Consider the following 22057-nt stretch of genomic DNA (forward strand, 5'->3'; position numbering starts at 1 on the left):
TGTCTGTGTTCTAAACCTCAGTTTTACTGAGGCTTTCCTATATCAGAAAAATGTTTGAAGACTATGAATCATGAGTCCAGCCAATGTTTAACCTGATTTTACCATGGAATTACTTTTTTGTCATTAGGTCAAGGAAAATGAATTCATATTTCAAATTACATTTTTCACAACCTGGTCATGGAAAAAAAATGTTATGAGCAAACTACTCAAATTATTAATCAAAGCAGCTTTCAAAATATGCTCAGCTTCCACAATAAAATCTGAAAAAAAAAAAAAGTTGCCCACCCAACCTATGCAATACATCAGTAGGTTCACCTGAGTGCCTCTGACTATGGATGAGCACATCAAACATATTACTGGTGTCACTAAGGACGTTATTATTTCTGCATTGAAGGTTTATTACTCTGCACTTTCAAACATCTGTGTGTACAGTCTGGTGATCCTGCTTGACTTTGCAAGCCCTAAAAGCCCTGCTGGCAGGATGCCTCCTCCAAGAGCAGATTTGCAATATAAATGGGTTTGCCGCTTCCATTAGTTCTATTGCTAAAAGCATCAACTCCTCTGACACCTGATTTTGTACGGTAAAATACTAAATCTGTAGCTCTCCCCAATGTCCAACAGTTAAACTACATAAAATGCTGCCATCTTGTGTTTAGAGACGAATTAAACACGACATTTAAAAAATCTGGATTATGAAAGGCAAAAGTAGGATCTACACTGTCAGCATCTTATGTTGAAGAAGATTGGAGTGAATGGATTATGGAAAAGCGGAAGCTTCACTTAATAATTCAGTTTTTAAAATCCCATCCTTAGAGCGAGTGCTGATCCCTCTTGCAGTCAGGTCCATGGGACGATTTCCCCAAGCTGACCCGGTGTCTGTTTAAGCTACTTGAACCATCCAGTCACTGGTGTGAGGGGTCACCACGGCAAAAGAGCAACAGTGGAGCAAGCAGAGAATGTCTGCATACCAAAGATGCTCTTCATGTAAGAAACTGTTAATGCTTCAGAGTATGGAGAACACGTTAAGACATTAAACGCTGCCACTACTGCAATTGACAGCTTGTGTATTCCTGTTGTGAAAAAGCACGGCTGCTTTGCTATTTGTAAGCAACAACTGGAAATACTTACTTTGACTATGCTGGGGCTGGGCAGATTTAGCAAGATTCTGCACTGGGATGCGCCTTAGACTGATAGATATTGGGAAGGATATCACACCCTTCCCTGTGAGGGTGGTGAGGCCCTGGCACAGGCTGCCCAGAGAAGCCGTGGATGCCCCATCCCTGGAAATATCCAAGGCTAGGCTGGATGGGGCTGGCAGCAACCTGGGCTACTGGAAGGTGTCTCTGCTAAAGGGAGAGTAATGTGATGCGATGAGCTTTAGGCTCCCTTCCAACCCAAATCGTCTGTGGCTCCGTGACTTACAAAGCTCCAAAGCCTGAGGGAGCGGAACGGATCCTAACTGAGGAAAATTATCCTTTCTGATCCCCCAGCCCTGCGACCTCCTCCGCCTCACGAGGCGGTTTTGCTGCAGGATCCGGGGATGCTCTTGTTATCCGAGGATGCCCACGCCCTTCCCAACAACTCCCACGTCTGTGCGTCGCCGTCCTACTACAACCCCGGATGTCATTCCTGAAGGAGCACGGTCAGCTGAGTCCGTGCACCCATAGGGCCAACAACCCTCCACCGACACGCATCGTTTCGCATTTAAATGAAACGCACTCGACCTGCCCTCTCGGCGCCGTTTCTCGGCGCCGCCCAGCCCCGCCCGGCCCCGGCAGCCATTTCCCCCGCCGTCCCCGAGCGGGCCCCGGCCGTGCCCGGCTCTCCTCCCCGTGACGCGCTCCCTCCGCCCGCCGCCTGCCCCTCGGGGCTTTCCCCGCTCCCGCCCGCGCTGCCCAACATGGCGCTGGCGGCGGCCGAGCGGGGCCGCGGCTGCCTGGGGGCGCTGCGCCGGCTGTGAGTGCGGGCCGGGGGCCGAGCGGCCCCGAGCGCGGGCAGGGGCGGCCGGGCCGGGGGCAGCCGCGGGGGCGGGCGGGGGCAGCTGCCCGGGCAGCCGGGGCACGGGGGCTGCGGGCGTCAGGGGGCTCGCAGGAAGGCCGGGCCGCTCTGTGGGAAGGAAGAGCAAATAAACCCTCCTGGGCTTTGGGAATCGTTGTAGCAGCTCCGCGGGTCCCACGGGGCTGCCCCGGGCCCGGCGGTCTGTGCGCAGGGACGGTGACCGTGACAGCTGTGTGCTCGGAGTTTGGGACACGCACCGAGTCCTCCTCCCTTCCTTATAACCCAGCTCTGCTGTGTGGTGCCGAGGACGTCCCGTGTCTTTTTGTCCGATAAAACGCTTAAATAATCGGGACTTGATCCAGAATTCCGACGTTGTTTTGCATACTAATTAAAACAGTTCAGGAGTTTGCTTTCACAGTTCGTCCGGTCACTTCACTGCCTTTATCTCATTTAGTTAGCATTAATCAGCTGAAGTTTAACTTTCCATTCCTGAAAGTCTCCACAGCTTTCTCTTGCTCCTTCACATTCTTTTCTCTTGCACCTTTGCTCTACAAAAGCAGCTCCTGTTGCCTTTTAAGCTTTTTTATTTTATGGTTGCTCACATCTTTCCCAAATACTTTATGAGTTGGCCTCTCTCTGTAATAAATAAATTCATGTTGGTTGTTCTGTCCACCAAAAAGAGGTTTTCTGCTCGCTTGTTTTAAGAAAGCTCCATGATTATTTCTGTTTGAATGCTACTGAAAAGGCAAGGGGATGATTTTTATTGTGTCCAAGTGAAAGTACTTAGGGAGAGATCAGGTGAAATTTGAGCAACTTGCCTTGTTATACCTGATTATCTTCTGTTAGATGTATCAGAAGTTTCAGCACTGTCCTTCCCTCACCTGAAAATAAAAGCTCGGTTGCCACTTCTTCGTATGCACTTGTAACACTTCTGTCCCTTTATAATTGCACAGGCAGTGGAGCCGAGTACGAATATTTGTGAAATGGGCCTCAACAGTAGGTATGGAATTTAACTTCTTTACCTACTATCTTAAATTGCTCTGCGGTGTGGATGGTTTTAGTGTCTTAGTTGCTGAAAAACTGCAGGGTTTTTAATATTCAGTAGCTTCACAGTTTTTGAAAACAGGAACCTGTAGGTAACCTAACAAATGATCTTTAATGTTTAAACAAAATTTTGTATAATTTTATCCATTATATTTAGGTATATGGAAATTAATGAGAACTCTTTATTTTTTGTGATGTTTTTCTCCGAGTCCTTTTCTGATACAAATGTTTCAAAGTCTCTGAGAATTGTTTTATAGGCATGGTGGTATTTAAACAATATATGAAGGAGAGTAAAGGGGTTTAGCAAGATGATTTAAACTCACTTTGTGGTCATGTTATCTAAAAAGTTATGTTTGAGAATTCAGAGATCTATTTTCATTTTATTGTTTAGTTTTAAGCTATTCAGTTCTCTCTGAGAAGTTTGTCAGTGCTGGCCTTATACTTCTGTGAAGTAGTGGCTGCTGTCATGACAGTTTGTAGAAGTTTGTAAGTCACTTTGTAAGTTGGTTTTGGCTTAAAAAACAATTTTAAAAGTTAATAACTTGTTATTTCTTTGTCACTGTGTATCAAGGGGGAACAGTGCACTTAATATGTAAATCACATCTGTTGTGAGGGACACAACACAGCTTTGATTGTTTCCTAGTTAGCCCAGAAGGTGCACAGCACAATTAAAAGTATCAGCTGTTATGTAGAAGTGGATTTTTTTAGGGTTGGGATTTATTTCTTGAATCCTGAAAGGGAAAAAAAAAAAAAAAAAGCTTAAGCAAGCTTCTGCATAGGACTCTGAATTAAAAATTTGAAGAGTGGCTTGGAAATGCTTCTGGGTGAAGCATGCTTTTTTCATTATTGAAGAAATGCATAAACTTTATAAATAATGTAAAAGAGACCAGAATTTTAAAATTGTTTTGTTTCCAGGGATGTTTCTGTGGCTTGGTTTCTTACTGTGCTTCATCCTTTCCAACAGGAGGTCACAGCATAGGGAAGATCCTCATTGCAAACCGAGGAGAAATCGCCTGCAGGGTGATGCGAACTGCCAAGAAAATGGGGGTCAAGTCTGTGGCAGTTTACAGTGAAGCAGACAGGAATTCCATGCATGTAGCAATGGTGAAGTACATTCATTAAATTTGTGGCTGATGTTCATTCAGAACAGTGGTTTTGATAGATAAGTTCCATCAGTTCCATCTTTGATAAATTTCTGTGTAAAGCAGATTCAGGTGCTGGTGCAAAGTTGATTTTCACTTCTGTGGACCTACTGCAGAGTATTCCTTGGATGGGTGGAAAGTTTGGCTGGTCTCTGTCTCAACACCTGGCAGCTTTACAGGAAGTGCATTCACATTTGGGTCTCTGACTCTGGACAGCCAGGGGACAGAGAATGGACTGTGATTTTGGGGAAGAAGTCAGAATTTGTTTTACCCAGTTAAGCCTCTCCTTGAGGAAAGGCAGTGATTTAAACTGCAGACTGATAAGTGATATAATTAGCTCAGAAACTCATTTAAATTTGCTAATAAACAGTCTCTGTTGTATGTATTTTTTGTAAAACAGGCAGATGAAGCATATTGCATTGGTCCACCACCCTCACAGCAGAGTTATTTGGCCATGGAGAAAATACTGCAGGTGGCCAAGTCCTCAGCAGCACAGGTCAGGGCCTTACATTTTCTGTTACATCCATGTCTTTAGTGCTTTTTTTTTTTGTCATCTTGTTTTTCCTTAACAATCTATGAGGTTTCTGAGTTTTCTAAGGTAAACTGATAATAAAAATTGACTGGTAACATTATTCTGTTTTAGGCTATTCATCCAGGTTATGGCTTCCTCTCAGAAAACACAGAGTTTGCAGAGCTGTGTAAGCAACAGGGAATCATCTTCATAGGCCCTCCTTCATCTGCTATCAGAGATATGGGTATTAAAAGGTATCTGTTTCTCATTTGTTACTTGGTTATGCAGTTTACAGCTTGGCAAAGCTGATTTTGTTAACAAATGACCAGTTGCTCTGTAATTGTTTTGTTCTGTCAATTTGCATTGTATTTTTACAGTTTTCTTCAAAGGAATAAACTCCAGGTTTATAGATTTGTATAGAGTTATAAATGGTCAAGATTGTTTAGTTATTGGGATTTTAAATATTGTTTAATTAAGTAGAATCATTAATTAACTAATTAATTCAATAAGTAATGATTCTACTTTTCCAGAATTGAAGCATTGCAGTGTAATGTAGGTAAAGGTTCAGCAGACAGATTGGATGGGTCAAAATAGCAGTGAAAAAGAAGCACCAGATCATCAGGGTTATCCTGGCTCCTGTAAAATAAGTTTAGTTCATCACAGAGGATCTTATTCTTAGTTACTTAGATCAAAGAAAGACTTTTAAGGTATGAAGTATAAATCAAGAATATGGAAATGAAGCTATTACTGACAGAGGAACTGTATAATAGTAGTTAGAAAGAATTAACTTTTTTATCACCTCATAATGTGAGACTAAATTGCCTCAGTAATTTAATAAGCTTTGCATGCATTTTGGAAATTAAAGTTGCTATGCTTGGATGTTTTATGTGGTGTGAATGTAGCCTGTGTAATGAAAATTTTGCCTTTGTACAACTTCAAATATTGTAGGATACAGTGTTCTAATTTGACAGTGTTAGCTTTTGGCATATGCAATGTGGAAAAAACAGTCAAACTAAGGTGTAGGAGAAAGAAAAATCTTTGTTTAAAGCATGTGCTGAATTATATTCCAATCCTGTGTAACCCACCTATGGAAGTAGTCCTGTTGAGGTCTACTGTAGAGCTATTTTCATGGAGAGAATTAACATTGGGAGCGTTAGACGGGTTGGAGCTTAAAGTAAGAAAACAATATTATCATAATTCTAAATATAAAACTGTTCTGTCAAAGCACTTCCAAAGCTATAATGTCTGCTGCTGGCGTTCCTGTTGTTGAAGGTTATCATGGGGAAGATCAGTCTGATGAGTGTCTGAAGGAACATGCCAGGAGAATTGGATACCCAGTAATGATTAAAGCTGTCCGTGGGGGTGGAGGGAAGGTAAGGAACTCGTCTGTTCATCATGTGCTGTAAAGTTACCGTGTCTCAGGATCTGTAACTCAGTATTCTAAAAGAAAAAACAACTGGAAAAGCACTTTTTGTTAAAATTTATTATTAATGACCAATCTAGCACTATAAAATCTCATTTCCTTTTGAGGTGCAGAAGATAAACTGGGAGCATTTTGTTTATTTCAGTGGATCTCCAGTAGTTCACATAAGCAGAGAAGTTATGCTATGGATTTGTGCAGAGTGAGATGACTTTAAATTGTTGCTCTGTAATAGCTTCTGTGACTTCTTCTGCTGACAGTTTTAAATGTTGCATAAGAAATGATTAGAAATACCATTTTGTATCTAGATACTTCTTAATGAGTGGTGAGCTCCCAGTCTAAATCAGATTTTACTCTGAAATAAATGTCTATAAAAATTACCTATAGAAAATATTAGTTATTTCCAAAATAGCAACATTTATCTTACAGTAAAAACTAAGTTTTTCTCTGCCAACCTTGGAAAATTTCTATTATATTTGAGGGCAAAATTGAATTTTGTGCTCGCTCTTATCAATGGAATGATAATATCTGTTTTTTACACTTCTTATGACACTTTCAGTAGGACTTAGTAGGATTATCTTACTGGAAGCTGATACACAATCCTGCTAAGGTTTATGAAAGAAGAAAAAGTGTTATTTTTAAGCTCATTTCTCACTCTCTGTGTGCAACAAGATTTTTCATTGTGTGCTGTATTTTTTGACATTTAAATCAGCTTTTTTCCTGTATTTTAGGGCATGAGGATTGCTCATTCTGAAAAGGAGTTTCTGGACCAACTAGAATCAGCAAGGAGAGAAGCAAAGAAGTCTTTTAATGATGATGCAATGCTGATTGAGAAATTTGTAGATAATCCAAGGTAAGAAATAGGTGTTTCAGTATAAACACTGTAATGTTTATTCTACTGTTAAATAAACATGACTAGCTTAGTTGTAGGATTAAAATCGGTTTTGTGTGTCTGATTGGCATTATGAAAGTTGTTAATTTGGTCAAAATTATTTATAACTTATTGAATTTCTTGTAGTGGAGGAAACATTTTGAAACGTTTTCAAAATGAAATTTTGAAGACAAAATTCATTTGTTTTGAATGACAGGAATTAAAATGCTTCTGCTTGGGAGACATGGCGATGAGGGAGCGTTCTAAAATTGATACACATCTAGGAAAAAAAAATCACTCCATAATATTTAAACAATTGACCTTAGGCGAGCTGTGATGGTGTTTCTGCTGCCCTCAGGCGTCCTAAGCCAGTTACTTAATCTTCCTCTATTTTGCTATTTCAAACAGAAGTGAGTCTAGCTAATGCCTGGCCTGTGAAACTGAACCAGTTAATTTTTTATGAAGAATGTCTCACAGAGGTCTGTTTGATAGTCCTGTACTTTATGTATGTTTTTCCTTGAAGCATCTCTATAGGGAAAGCATTTATTCCAAAGAAATAGAGGGTGTGCTTTATGCTCTCAGGTGGGCATGAGAAAAAACTCATTGCTGGGGAATTTCTTTTGCCAGGATCAGGGGATTGTCAGAATGGTGATGTGTTTTTATTAGTTTTATGCATAGAAAAAAATTCTGCCACTGAAGAGTTTTCCTTTGAAATGGTGTTTTGAAGTAAACAGTGTTATTCCTGAGCCAGGGCTGCTGATGTCTCTTGTGCATTGCTGCACAGTAAATTATGAGGGAAATAATGATTATCAAATTAATAGTGAAGTGGTTTTACTTTTATTATAATAATTAAGAAAGGGGTAGCAGCCTTCAGATATGTGTCTTGCTTATCCTACAATCTCTGAGATTTCACTGCAGTAGTTGGTATTAGGAATTCTCTTTCATTTGGAAGATTAAGTCTAAAACAGTTAAAGTCCTGTGTAATAGCATCCTCACTTCTATATTTTTGGCATTTATTTAAGGGCGGAAACTTAAACTTAAAAGAAATCCTGCTGAAATGTACAAGTTGGAAGTGTGTTTGGGGCATTAAAATACATTAAAACTTTTATTTTTATGGAACAGGCATGTTGAAGTCCAGGTATTTGGTGACCAGCATGGCAATGCAGTGTATTTGTTTGAAAGAGACTGCAGTGTGCAAAGGAGGCATCAGAAAATCATTGAAGAAGCACCAGGGGTGAGCAGAAAATTGTTAATATTTTTTATGAACTGACATATTTTTATAGTAATTGCTATCCCCCACTGAATGTATGTAGTCAGTAATAATTTATTTGTAATTCTCAGACCTGCTTTAGTTTTGCTGCAGAAGATGTTTTAATTGAGAAAAGTCCTACATTCTTTAGGAAAATGATTCTCAAGGAAGTATTATGTAGATTTCAAGTATAAAATAAATAAACGTTTCACTACAGCTGTTAAATGCTGTTAAATATTCATGCATTCCAGGTTTAATATCACCAAACTTAACAACAGTTTGTAATCTTTTTATTAATGTTGCTATTTTCAGCCAGGAATTAGTCCAGAGGTTCGAAGGAGACTTGGAGAAGCTGCTGTCAAAGCAGCTAAAGCAGTGAATTATGTGGGAGCAGGTAAGTCTGGGTAGGTGCAGCTTTTAACTTAGTGACCTTAAGTCTGAAGCAAATGGTGTCTGATTGTTTTCAACTATGACACACATCCCCCAAATTTTTGAGGTTGAAGCAAGTAATCATGTAGGTAATTCTGATGTAATTACGGATTTAAATTAGCATACCTGAGCTCAAGAGCAGTAGGAGCTGAGGCATAGAAAGAAAACATTTCAGAGCAGATAGTTTTGTCATCTCAATTGTTGTTGGAAAGTGAGCATTATCAATTAGTAAGTTGGAGCTGAGCAAGGGGAAAATAAATTTCTCTTTTGCATACAAAGGGTGATACTTTATATGCAAACAGTAAAGTCTTTAAAAGAAAAACAACTTACTGTAAAGGTCACACCATTTTCCAGATGAAAAATAACCTCCTAAAATTATTTGTAACTTTGTTTTGTCACTGCTTTATTTGAATATTTATTTAAAAAATTACATACCATATGAATATTCAGAATACTTTCAAACAGTCTTGATGCACTTTTTAAAGTGCTAATGAAATGCAGCTCTTACTGTAGAGAATGGCTGCTAAACAGCTCAGGTTATGTAAATGTACAAGGAAACTGCCCTTCTGTTGTCAGACCTCAATTTTGTGACCCTTTTAGATTATTTGTATAGAATTTAATGAAATTCATCGTGTCTGCTTTGGAAATGGTGTAGTTGAGTTGAGTGTCTTGGGTGTCTTTTCCATAAATGGCCACCTAAGATACTCTTCGGTGAAGTGTCCTTTTGCTAAATACTTCAGGAACAGTCGAATTTATTATGGACTCCAAACATAATTTTTACTTCATGGAGATGAATACCAGGCTGCAAGTAGAGCACCCAGTCACAGAGATGATCACTGGAACAGACTTGGTGGAATGGCAGCTCAGGGTGAGTGTTAATTGATTTTACATGTGGAGTTCCTCCTGAGTGCTCTGTGGCACTGCCTGTGAGAGGCTAGAAGGGTTTCCATATCCTCATCTCCTGCTCGGCTGACAGGGTCAGGTTTCCTTTGCTCCACAGGAACATCTCACGTTGCTCTACTGGATGTAGAGCATTGTGTAGGTGCTCTGAATTTCAACCAGTCCTCTCCCAGCTGTGTAGAGAGAAAACATTTTTAAAGTGTATTTAGAGACATTACAGACAATGTGGGAAGTAGGAGAGAGTAAGGTCCTGATCTTCCCCTTGCTATGCTGAAAGGTTTCTAAAACTCTAATTGAAGTGTATCTGTGGCCCAAAAATCATTCTTGCATCAGGCTGTAGGAGGAAACAATCTTCCCAAAAACCTGTCTGGTGTTACACCAGTATAGCCACATTGTGAAATAAATGCACAGTGGGGTGGACTGGAGCAGGGGATTTCCTCACACACCCAATTTGCAGAGATTATTCACATGTTCAAATGATCACAGGAAGTTTTGGGTATTAGGAAGCTTGAAATAAACCCATTTCTGTTTGGACAAACCCAAAAGTGAGGGCAGCAGCTTTAGTAGTGTGAGCTTAAGGGTGGGGAAGTGTTTAGTGTAATCAGAAAGAAAATTAAAATGACAAATGCTGATGCAAAAAGAAGGAACGTTTGTCTTCCTTATCTGGGCATGGAAATTGAGAATTGAATCCTGAGTTAGAACAGGGATCAAACAGCACTGGAAGAAAGAGAGAGAGAAGGTGGACAGGTTCAGTAGTCTTGGCACTGTTTTTTTCCTTGTGCTTTTTAGAATGTGCTTCCTAGTTGTTCATGTTTAGAAGAAAGATAGTTAATATTTCATATATCTGCACTTCAGGATATTGATCCTGCATTAAAGAGAAAACCTATTGTTTTCAGGTTGCAGCAGGAGAGAAGATTCCTCTAAGGCAGGAAGAGATCCTGCTCCAGGGCCATGCATTTGAAGCTAGAATATATGCTGAAGACCCTGATAATAACTTTATGCCAGGAGCTGGGCCTCTGCTGCACTTATCCACCCCCCCAGCAGATCGTTTCACCAGGATAGAGACCGGAGTCAGGCAAGGTAAAACTGAAGGCAGTGATGGAAGAAGAAATAATTAACATCAAGAACTTTTCTTTGTAAACATTTCCCTCTTTGGTCTTAAAGAGTGTTGTTATAAAGACAAGTCCCTGCAGAATTATTCTTCCTTATGATTTTCCATGTACTTTGGGTCAATCACTTGAATATTTTATTTACCTCTTTACCTGTACCCAAATTAGTGTGCACTGAATCATGATGGTAATATTCTCCTCACTGTTTAGCAATCCTGCATTCTGATTGCTATAAAGAAAATTGAATTTGAGTAATGTTATTTTCCTACAAAAATTTATAAAAAGTCTATGCTGAAGTTGCCCTTGAAATTGAAATGCCAGGTCACATCATCATGTCCTTAAACAACTTTAACCTTGAGAGAAATGTGGCCATGAATTGTGCCCAAGTTGGATGCCGCATGGTGTCCAGTACTTTGCATTACCAACTTTCATAAATCCTTGGTTGCATGTTACAGCATTTTTGTTTTATTGCCACGTTTCAGGTGATGAGGTTTCTGTGCATTATGACCCCATGATTGCAAAGCTGGTGGTTTGGGCTGAGGACCGACAGGCAGCTCTCAGAAAGCTGCGCTACAGTTTGCACCAGTATAATGTAAGTGGGAGGAGCCCAGTGGGAGAGCACAGCTCGAGCCTCAAAGATAAATAAAATACTGCACTAACACAAAAGTGGTTTCCAAAAGGGAGCCTGCATTGCTACTGCCATTTCAAATTCATTAGTTGTTTGCAGAAGTTGTATTTTTTCCTAATTTGCAAACTGTTTTCATTGGTGGAGCAAGTAAAAATAAGTGTCAAGCCCAGTTTTACAGATAGATTTTTAAGTTTGTGGTATCTTCAGTTTGAAAATGCACCCAGGACTTTGTAGAAGGGTAAGGCTAAACAACATTTTCATTTGTAGTGTGAGCTTTCTCACACTTGAAGGGTTTCTTAGGTGGAATTTGTATCAGACAATTTTAATTTTTAATTTATAAAAAGAATGAAGTTTTTTAGATTATGTGTGTGGTAAAGAAATATGCTGTCAGTTCTTTTTAAGAAACATTCCATTTTCCCCCTATGAAAACTGCAGGTATTATAACTGTTTTCAAAAGAGGAATTCAGAGGGTTTAGCTTGAGGTGAGACTGAATATTACTTGTGCAGAACTAATTTACACTTTTAAATCAACAACATGAATGTGACTGAGGTAGTGAAAATGTTGGCCCCCTTACTGTTTTAGCTAAAAAGTAAATTTACTGCAAGTGAAATGGTTAGTATCTAGTAAACTTACAGAAGTCCCTGTTCCTACTTTTTAGTATTTAAAGATCAAATATGGGATACTGCAACTATTGTAACTCATTTGTAATAAGAAGCGCTTGTCAAGTTAGGAATGTTCTTTTAAATATTCAGAGCACGATTTTTCTAAAGTAGGGTTTTTTCTGAAATTACCTCCTGTTACTGTTTCTGGGAAACTTTGCTCAACTTCACAGTGGACAAAGGCAGCATTTAGAAAACAGAGTGCTTTTGGGAAAGCAGCTTTTGGGTTTTCTTTTGGTTTTTTGTCTTTTTACAGTCAGTGGCTTAATTGATAATAAAACAGACCAGTTGAATGAATTACATTTTATTGATAAACTTTGTGAGCAGAAAGCTCTGTATTCATAACTCAGTTTGGCAATATGTTTCTGTTTCTTTACAGATTGTAGGATTAAGCACTAATATTGATTTCTTACTGAGCCTGTCAGGACACCCACAGTTTGAGGCTGGAAATGTGCACACTAATTTCATTCCTCAACACCATGATGAGCTGTTTCCAACCAAAAAAGCAACTCCACCTGAAGTTATGTGTCAGGCAGCTCTAGGGCTCATACTGAAAGAGAAGATGCTAACAGATGCTTTTAGAGATCAGTCAGCTGGTAAGGATCACTGTTTTGTATTGTTTTATTTTATGAGTTCATGTGCAGTTATTTAATTTGAGTGTTCTTTCTTTTCCCTACTTTGTGCCTGCTCAGGGTTTTGCAATCTGGCGTCTCCCAGATATGTACAGAGCAGACTATAGCTTTTGTTCAGGATCAGATATGGAATGTGTCACCGCTGTAATGCCCAGAGTACTTCCCAAAGCCCTTCAGACGGGCACTATCTGAAAGACCTGGGGATTCATGGTCGGTGACACTGTGAGCTCTTTGCTCTTGATAAGCACAAGCAGTAACCTTCTGCCTCTGTTATTCCTACAGCTGGCCCAAGGTCTTCAGACAAAATTGACTCTGCTCAGAATGGGAAAGGCAGTGGGGTTTAATGGAACCTTCACCTAAAGGTGAATCAGGATGATGTGTAGTTGAATTCCCATGACTCTGGTCCTGCTCGAGGATGTGTTCGTGGAAAACAGCCAGTGCCCTTCTTAGTGTCATATTTTCTGTAGGTCACACAGCATCAGTTTATTCAGTGTTGGAGATCAAGGAGTTGTCATTCTCTGTGACTACAGTAACTCTCCAGTCTTTCCTGTGCAATATAAATACATAAATATGAGGGTAGTAACAGTAGGACAATGATTTTAAGGCCTGAGTTCTAAGTGTTGTGTTTTGCCAAAGTAGAATGAAAATAACTTATCTGTGTATTTTGTGTTTTAGATAAATTCTCACCGTTTGCATCCAGCACTGGTAGAAGAATAAATATGTGTTACACTAGAAAACTGTCTCTGCTGGATGGGGAAAGCAGTAAGTCAATCAAAAAGTGTGTGGAGGGAAGGGAGGTACTTGATGGATAAAGTTATTTTAGCTGATGCTTGAAAGTTCAGGCTAAGAAACAGCATAGAAGCAGTATGAGTTTTATGCAGTGTAAGCTGGGAATTCAGAGTTACATGTTTAATCCACACTGTTAGATCCTGAGGACATGTAAACCAAATTCAAATTACTGCTAATTAATGTTCATATTTTGAATGAATGAGGTTGAGATTTTAAAAAGAGCAGAGTGCCATTTACTTTCTTTGAACTTCATTTTGGTGTGAAAGAGCTCGGTATTTTCTCCCCTCACAAACTTGTTTTCTGTCCAGATAATACAGATCTCAGAGCATGATTTCAGGTGTTTATCCTTGAAAGAAAAATTGTCTGGAATTCAGAAATGAAATCTGCAGTATGTAATCTGAAAATACTTGTTCTTATCTAAGTGTTGGCAGGCCTCATTTTTATCAAGAAAGCCTTGATACTGTTTATATGTCTTAATTCTCTAGATACTCTAATGAAATCTACTCACACGTGTTTATTTTGTTTTATTGAACAGCTGTGGATGTAGCTGTAAGTTACAATCAAGATGGGTCATACAAAATGCAGGTAACGAGTACAGTATTTTCAGATACTTCTTTAGATAAAAGAATCCATTCCTTGTAGGTTAATCGTAGTGTTAATTGTTACTAAAGTTACTTGGTGATCACAGATGCAGGATTCTGTTTTTAGTTTGCTTGTATCCATTGCTATATACTGTTACTTTGACCTGAAATTATCTGTGCTAGATGCTGGATTGTCATGTAAGAGCTATTAAAATGCTTCTGACAAGGCTAAGAAAAGCATTTGTATTTTCAGTATTTAAATGTCTTAATGTTTATTTTCCTTGTTAAATTTGTCTGTTTAAAACATGAGAAGTTAGATTTAAATCTGCATTTTAAAAAATTTTTTTTCCACAGGACTCCTGCTCTATTCTATGCATGAGAATGGATCTCCTGTGGGATAAATAAAAGCTTTCTAGAGCATAATCTGCAAGATAACATTTTATTTTGAAGATGGAAATTGGAGAGTGATTAGCAAATGAGCTGAGGAATCTTCTGGTTAGATAATTGAATGATATCCCATAGAATTGGCTTTTTTGTCCATGCTATAGAGCTCCTATAGTAAACAGCTCAAGATGCCTTAGTTGTAGATAATTCTGTGTGTGCACATGTGAGAGTTTCCAGCTGTGGCTTAAGGAGCTTGTGTTTGGCTGGGTGTTGAATATCCTTGCATCCCCTGTAGCTGAATGTCTTATTCGCTCAGATTTGTCACCCAGAATGACTGTATACTCAAGAATGCAGTCTCTCTAGTTCTACTTCTTGTTTTAATAGTCAGAAAAGGGGAATTAAGAAAGAAAGTATTTTTTGAGCTACTTAGACTGTATAGAGATCAATGTCCTAGAAAGACAGGGATAAAATCATTGTGCTTTCAAGGGTATAACCACATCATGATAACTCAAACCTTTACTGATTGAGATAACCCACATCCCTCCTGTAATACCTGGGTTATTTTGAGTGTATTGATTATCTGTGTAATGCCTGACAGCTTTGACACTTGAGCCTTATCTCAGAAGTCACATCAGCAGCAATGAAAAGGGGCTGGAAGGGACGTAGGGACCATTTGTGGAGGGAGAATGTAGAATCCTAGGGAAGAAGGAAGAATAGGGGTTGACGTGGAAATGGAGAGCAGCTGGAGATAAGAGATGTAAAGACATAACTGGGGGCTCATTTTGAGGAGGAACGTGCCTCTGGAGTGTTACAGAACCTGTCCTGAGGCAAATCAACCAGAGCAGGTGGCTGGGCCTGGAGCTGGCAGGCACTCAGTGCTCAAGCAAACCTTTTTCTTCTCAGGGATCAGTGCCAGATCAACAGGATCCTTTCAGTGCATGTTTTCAGTGGAAGAATAATTTGCAGCTATGTAAATGAAGACTTGAGTTTTATTTCTACTTGCACTATCCTGGTAGACCAGCAAGTCTCTGATTCTGTGCTCAGTGATACCAGAGTTGGAAGTAAACCTATCAGTGAAATATAATGTATTTCCCTTTGTGTTCTTCCAGTCTTTGTGTGCTGCAGTTGTGGTACAGGTGCAGCTTCCACTGAAGGAAAGGGTGGGAAGGGTTCTTACAAATAAATGACCTTTGTTTGGTCTTTCTTTTGCAGTTCTGGTGTCTCATTGGCACCGTTTCCATTACTGCTCTGTTCCTTTGTAGGTTTGCTGAATATGTTGTAGTTCTTGTCCTGCAAGCTTCCAAGACAGAGGAAGTCACCTCTCTTGGAAAACATTGTGGAATATATCAGCTGAATGCTATGGATTCTTCAGTTTGAGGGAAGTCAGGATGCTAGGACAAATAAAAAATACTGGATTTTAATAGCATTACTAAACTGAATATTCTGGGGTTTATTTTTGTTTGTTTGTTTTTCTTAAGAAATAGTATATCTTTGTTTAAGATAAAAATTGTCCTGAGGGAATATATATTACATAATTTTCTGAGTTGATTGTATTAGATACAGAACAGTCTCTTAACTGAAAAATAAGGGATACATAAGGTTTAAATATATATTTTTTTAAATTCCAGAGTTGTCTATGCAGAATCACAGGTTATGAAGGTACAACTACAATCTTTTGATTTGTTGCTTGTGAAAGGTTAACCTTTGTCCTTAAAAAAGCATTTAACTTTCAGATTCAAGACAAAACGTTCCTGATTTCTGGAGAGATCTTGAAAGAAGGTGATTCACTTTACTTGAGGTCTTCAGTAAACGGAACAGTGTCTAAGTCCAAGTTGGTCATTTTGGACAACACCATTTACCTGTTCTTCTCGGTAAAATTCCTTTCTTTATTATCACAAATTTAAAAGTTTGGAGTTTTATCCATGTAAATGAACAGTATAAATTGCAATAGAATGTGAAGGAGAACAACAATTTCAGTTTCTTACTTTGACCTATCAGGTTTTGATACTTGTTGGATTATTGTTCTAATTAGAAATTCATTGCTTATGGTGAGTGAGAGAATGAATTACTTGTAGAAAGTTAAAATACAGTTGGTGAGTCAGGTTTGGAAATGATGGTTTAGGATAGGGGAACACCAAGTACTAAATTTGCCAGGTATTTCAGTTTGTCACAGAACAGGAGCAAGAACTTCAAGCTGACAAATGTTTGAAAGGTATTGTAACTGGTGTTTTAATTTCAGACACAATTTTTAAATTATATGGCAAGAAATAAATTAATATTGGTCTGAGGAAGGAAACCTTCAGCTAATATTAAAATATGCAATTATGAGTTACCATGGTGTTATATGCATTGCATATATGCAAATGACATTTTAAAGAGGAGGTACCCTAACTTGCATCATTAGGTTGGTAATTTTTTATTTGCAGTTAAGACATTGCAAGGCCTTCAAGTAACTCAATGCAATCTAAATAAATAAATTATTATTAATTAGTTTAGTAATTAACCTCTAGCTCAGAGCCCCTTAAGATTTTCAGCAGAGTGCTGCAAAAACTTTCTTGCTCCAGTGATGAGGACAAAGTCACCCGTGCTGAAATGGCAAAGCTCAGTTGTCCTGTGGTATCAGAGTGGAGCCTGGGCTGAGTGATAGAGTAGAAATCACAGGACTTTAGTTCAGGGGAAGGATGTGGGGGATAATGAGTCTTTGAGAGACTCTGGGAAGCAACTCTGAGAGGATTTAAGGGATTTTGAATAACGGTGAGAATTTTTGACTAAATTTAGCAGTGAATTAATTTTGTTGTAAATTGTGAAGCACTCATTGGCGGTGGCTGGCAATGAAGATGCCATCGTGTCTCCTGCTTCTTGCAGCAACCTGTCTGCCCCCTTTATGCATTTTCCAAAACCTTCTGCACTGCTGGTGCATGAACAGGGAAGGTACAAATACAGGGTTTGTGCAAAGGTCCACGTGGAGCTGCTCTGTCACAGGGGTTGTTCCTTCCTTTCTGGTCCTTCCAGCAGCACGTGTGACTTTCTAGGCCTCAGACGCTGGCAAAGCAGTGACCAGGACAGTCCTAGTGCAGCCCTGAGCCCAGGGTCTGCCCCCCTCAGAGCTGACTGCTGTGCCTAAGGCTGGATCTGTTTTTTCCCTCTCTCAGCCCATCTGCTGGTGCTATTATCTCATGTTGTTAACTCACCTGTCCTGGATCTTCTTTCTGCAGGAAGGCAGGGCTCAGATTGGCCTCCCAGTGCCCAAGTACTTGTCTGCAGTGAGTTCAGGGGCACAGCAAAGTGGAGCTGTGGCACCCATGACAGGCACAGTAGAAAAGGTAATTATAACAACATGGGTGGGACCTGAATTCTCCAATATATTCAGATTTACTCTGCCAGAAATAGTGCTTCTGTACTGCCAGGAAGGACCTGGGGCCAGAAAGGCCAGTGCTGTGTGACTTCTGATTGGAAACAGCTTTGTTGACTCCAAGGTTTCAGCAGCCACCCAGGGCTTTTTAAGGCTTCCATTCTTTCTCTAGTGCTCTGGAGGATCTGAACTAATGCTGTTGCTTAAGTAATCTTTTCTTCATCTTAATTACTTCCCAAATCAAAGCTCCCTGAAGTGTTATGGGATGTTTGATTCATTTCACCTAACAAAAGAGTGAGATGCACTTGCAAAAAAAAGAAATACTCAGAAATGCCTCTTTTGTTAAGCTGTGGATTTATTTCTTTTTCTTTAGCTCAGCAAGTTTAGTGCATTCTCTGTACAGTAACAAAGTTTCAACAGAAAGATTTCCTGGAGAGTTCAGTGGTTGAAGGATTCAACTACTGATAAAAATGCATGAAGAGTGGATCTCTGACATCCTGAATGAACACTCCAAATCAGAGTAATGGGTGAAAAACGAGGTGGCTCCTGCCATCTTCTTTCTGAATGTTGTTTTAAAGACTTTAGGGATTGGCTCCAGGAAGAGGTTCTGCACTTTTCTCAAAATAGAATCGCTGAAGCCCAGAAAGGGTAGAGCATCATCATCTCTTCTAGTGTTTCTTCTTTGATAGGTAAATGGCTTCCTGGTCATCCTGTCACCTGGTACTGACCCTCTTTCCATAGGCTCTGCCTTCCCTTGAAGAGATCTATGTAGAACTATTCCCTATCTAGAGAACTCAGATACCCAGATCAACAAAAATAAAGATTAATATGAGGCTGTTTTGCAAAACCTCACTCCCTCTGTGCATTGTGTTAGTTAAGATCCAGCTGATTTTGAATGGTACAGACATAAATGGTTTTTCCCCCCAATTTTCTCCTGAATTGCAGGTGTTTGTGAAGGCAGGGGATAAGGTTCAGATTGGAGACCCTCTAATGGTTATGATAGCTATGAAAATGGAGGTAAGTGACAAATAAAGGTTTTAATTGCTGAGAAAATGAAAGTTGGCTCAAAATTTAATAATTTTTGGTTGCATTATTGGAGTTCAGTGTAGAGTGCAGCTTGCAGATGTCAGTATCACTTCATCTGCTCTAACATCATCAGTGTTGTGTCTGACTAGATTTCAGAGGATTATATTTGCTGTTACTTTACTGACAAATGATGATTATGTAATCCGTGGTATTGTGCAGCTGTTTTAACATGCATTTGGGTGGTGGTGTCAGGCCTTCTGTCCCCTCCTCTCTTTTGACCTTTCCAGCACAAACCTGTCTTGGTGTGTCTCTTGCTCCCTGGTTGTGATCCAGGCACATGGATGTCTGCAGTTACTTCAGGCAGAGATTTAGCTATTGGGGACTTTGTAAATATGCACAGGATTCTTCTTGTGTGTAATCCTATTATTATTAAGTTTTATGAGGAGCACACTAAAGATCTGTGTAATTACCCACACAGCATTCAGAGGACTGGCATTTTCACCATTTTACCTTGTCATAGTTCTTGACTGTGGATCAGATTGCTTGAGTTACAGTTTCTGTAGCATGAACTGGTTTGGTTTGACTATTAGTTTAAAATAAATCTCAGTTTGTGGCAGCAGAGCTAACACTGCTGAGAAAATCTGCCTTTCTCTTATTGTGTGTTTTTTAATTACACTCAGATTCTATTAAATAAAACTGTGTGCCCTGAAAAAACCTACACACAAAATTTTTTGCAGTTGGATGCTAAATGTGTTTGTGCCTCTCCAGCTGATATCCAGACTGACATTGTCTTAGTTACCTTTTTAAGTGCTGTTGAAATATGAAATGTAAAATTTAAAAAGCAAATTATTATTTAAAGAGTCCTTAGATGTGAGGATGTAATATCTGGTCTTAAATGTTTGGATGCTAGACTAACACTACCAAGAAGCAAAGGTAGAATATCAAACTAACCTGGTACAATGACAGGCCAGCTGGTGTGTAAGCATGCTGTTCCTTTACTGTCATTAGTAGCTGTATTTGTGTTTCATCAGCATTTTGCCAAATATCTGCCCACTAAAGACGACTCCTGGCCAGAAAACAGAAATATCTTTAGTAAATGTGCAAATTTCTCTTAAGGGAACAAGTCTGCTCTCTGATTAACATTTTGGATTAAAACTGTATCATTTGTGTTTGGTACTTATTACAACAACAGAAAGTATTAGTGAGGTAAAATAACAGTCATCTGTTCATACTGATTATTCATATGATATTGATAATTCATATAAATGCATTAGGTGGCATTTTTCTCCCCAGTATACTTAACAAATATTCATGAGAAAATAGAAGTTGAAAATGGACAGTGTTTAAAAGAAGGTTTAAAATAAAATTTGTCAGAGGAAGGAATGAAGTGTGTTAGTTTTAATTGGGCCAAGGAGTAATACCAGCATGTGCTGTAGAGAGGGAGGGAAGGGAACCCCCCGAGTTGTCGGCTGTTCACTCTGGCTGTGTTCCTGTGCAGCACACCATCAGGGCTCCCAAGGCAGGAGTGATTAAAAAGGTCAATTTCCAAGAAGGTGCCCAGGCCAACAGACATGCTCCGCTCGTTGAATTCATGGATGAAGAGGCAGAGTCAAAATAAAATTCAAGGAAGGTGCATTTTATTTTTTCTACTTGCCAATATTCTCCTGGAAGAAGATTTCTTCATATTTTCAGCAAACTGTGTTGTATGAATGGGGAATTGGTTTCCTCTGCACTTCCTGCATAGTTTGACTGTAAATTATGCTGCCTTCACTGAAATTTGGGTATCACTATACTGTAATTGTATTTATAACTTGTGGACCTATGTGATTGTTGTCCAGTGGTTGTTTGCCTGTGGAGGGGCATTAGACTGGAAGATGTGAAACTCTGAAAGGATCTGAGAGGTTAATAAGGACTATAAGGTACAGACATGTTGGGCTCTTCTGTCTACTTATTCACAGCTGCCTTTTTTTCCCTTAAATATGCAAGGATTGATTTGAAGGAAATCTGAAAGACAGTTGTTCTATTTTCTGGTAAAATTCCTGTTTGTGGCTTTTGTTTTTGCCTTAATAGGGAATTTAGAATTGTTCCTTAGCCCAGAATCCCTTTCAGTCATTTCTGGTGCATCTCTTTTTCCTGTTTACCTCAATGAGTCGTGAAAATCTGCATTTCAAAAATTACTTTAATATACCTCAAAATATCTGATACAAAGCATTTTTCAAATACATTTGCTACACTAATCAAAGTTAAAATGTAACTGCTTTCCAGAAATACCATTTGAACTTTAAACATGAAGTAGTAACATGGAAAGATAAGCTTATTTAATACTTTGTGTGCCAAAATGCAATACTGACTTCAAAATCTTCATTACTGTTACCATATTGTTCATGTTCTAGTGTATTTCTTATTGGCTGGAATGAAGTACACCACAGTCTTTATAACAACATGAAATGTTACTAAGAATAATAGATTTTTTTTGTATCTGCAGGGTTTCAGAGGGAAAATTGTTAGGTTTTTAGATATGCAAAGGAAAAGAATTCTCAGACTAAGCATACTGATTATTTGTCCTAAATTTATTTTTAACTTATTTAACCTGCACCTTAGAGAAACAAGGGAAAGAAAAAATGTTTTAATTGTTGCAAACTTTGAAAGTCTTTTCATTTTTCAGTTAATGTGAAGTTCTGTTATCATGTGATGTTTTGATACGCTAATTTAATTCAGAAATCTGTTTTATACTGCAGAAAGGAACAATCAGAAGCTGCAGTGATCCCAAACCTGTAGTTTTATCTGTGCAAATGGACCCTTACCTGAAATCTCATTTCTGAATCCATATACACCATTGTGGGGAATTCTCTGATCTGCTTTTATAATTGTGCAGCCTTGTCTGCAATGCAGAAAAAAAAGTGTCAAAAAAGCAATGCCTCTGGATGATCTGTGTATTAAAAGCATATTTTAATACTTTCCAATTTTCCTTCCAATCCTATGGTCACCTAGCAAATAATTAAACTCCAGTGATCATCTTGTGGAATATTGCCACCATGATTTTTATTTACTGCCAAATAAAAATTAAGCATAACTTTGAGTGTTTGTTTTGGTTTTTCTCCATTTTGTTCTTTCCTTGGTTGCTTCTGTTCATGCATTGGATTAGAGGGTTTAAGCAGCTGTTTTTCTGTATCATCTGATGATGATGATCACAATCTGCAGATCACATTTAGGAGGCAGTAATCCAGACACTCGTGATGGGTTTCACTGCAGGTAAGGTAGGCACTCGTTTTATCCAGAATTGAATCTCCATATAGAGCTCAGCCCTGAAGAGACTCAGCAGCTTGGCATTT

At 39.0% G+C, this 22057-nt stretch overlaps 1 protein-coding gene across 2 annotated transcripts; it reads left to right on the plus strand.

Annotated features, from left to right (window-relative positions):
* Positions 1–1737: 1737 nt before the first annotated feature.
* Positions 1738–21798, plus strand: MCCC1 (methylcrotonyl-CoA carboxylase subunit 1). 2 transcript variants are annotated; one of them, XM_066193525.1, is made up of 19 exons: positions 1745–1956; positions 2952–2998; positions 4007–4146; positions 4585–4680; positions 4828–4949; positions 5921–6068; positions 6847–6968; positions 8109–8220; positions 8548–8629; positions 9405–9532; positions 10461–10644; positions 11156–11265; positions 12341–12557; positions 13269–13355; positions 13918–13967; positions 16081–16218; positions 17563–17670; positions 18645–18716; positions 20224–21798. In XM_066193525.1, the coding sequence occupies exons 1-19, from the start codon at positions 1901–1903 to the stop codon at positions 20341–20343; spliced, it is 2139 nt and encodes a 712-aa protein (XP_066049622.1). In that variant the 5' UTR covers positions 1745–1900; the 3' UTR covers positions 20344–21798. The 2 variants fall into 2 exon arrangements, with proteins under 2 accessions (XP_066049623.1, XP_066049622.1); XM_066193526.1 differs by lacking the exons at positions 16081–16218; positions 17563–17670; positions 18645–18716; positions 20224–21798 and adding an exon at positions 14318–14460 and having other exon boundaries at positions 1738–1956.
* The last annotated feature ends 259 nt before the right edge of the window (positions 21799–22057 follow it).

Source organism: Chamaea fasciata, unplaced genomic scaffold, assembly GCF_029207755.1.
Source record: "Chamaea fasciata isolate MVZ Bird 193981 ecotype frontalis unplaced genomic scaffold, bChaFas1.0.hap1 SCAF_11, whole genome shotgun sequence".
Lineage (NCBI taxonomy): Eukaryota > Metazoa > Chordata > Aves > Passeriformes > Sylviidae > Chamaea > Chamaea fasciata.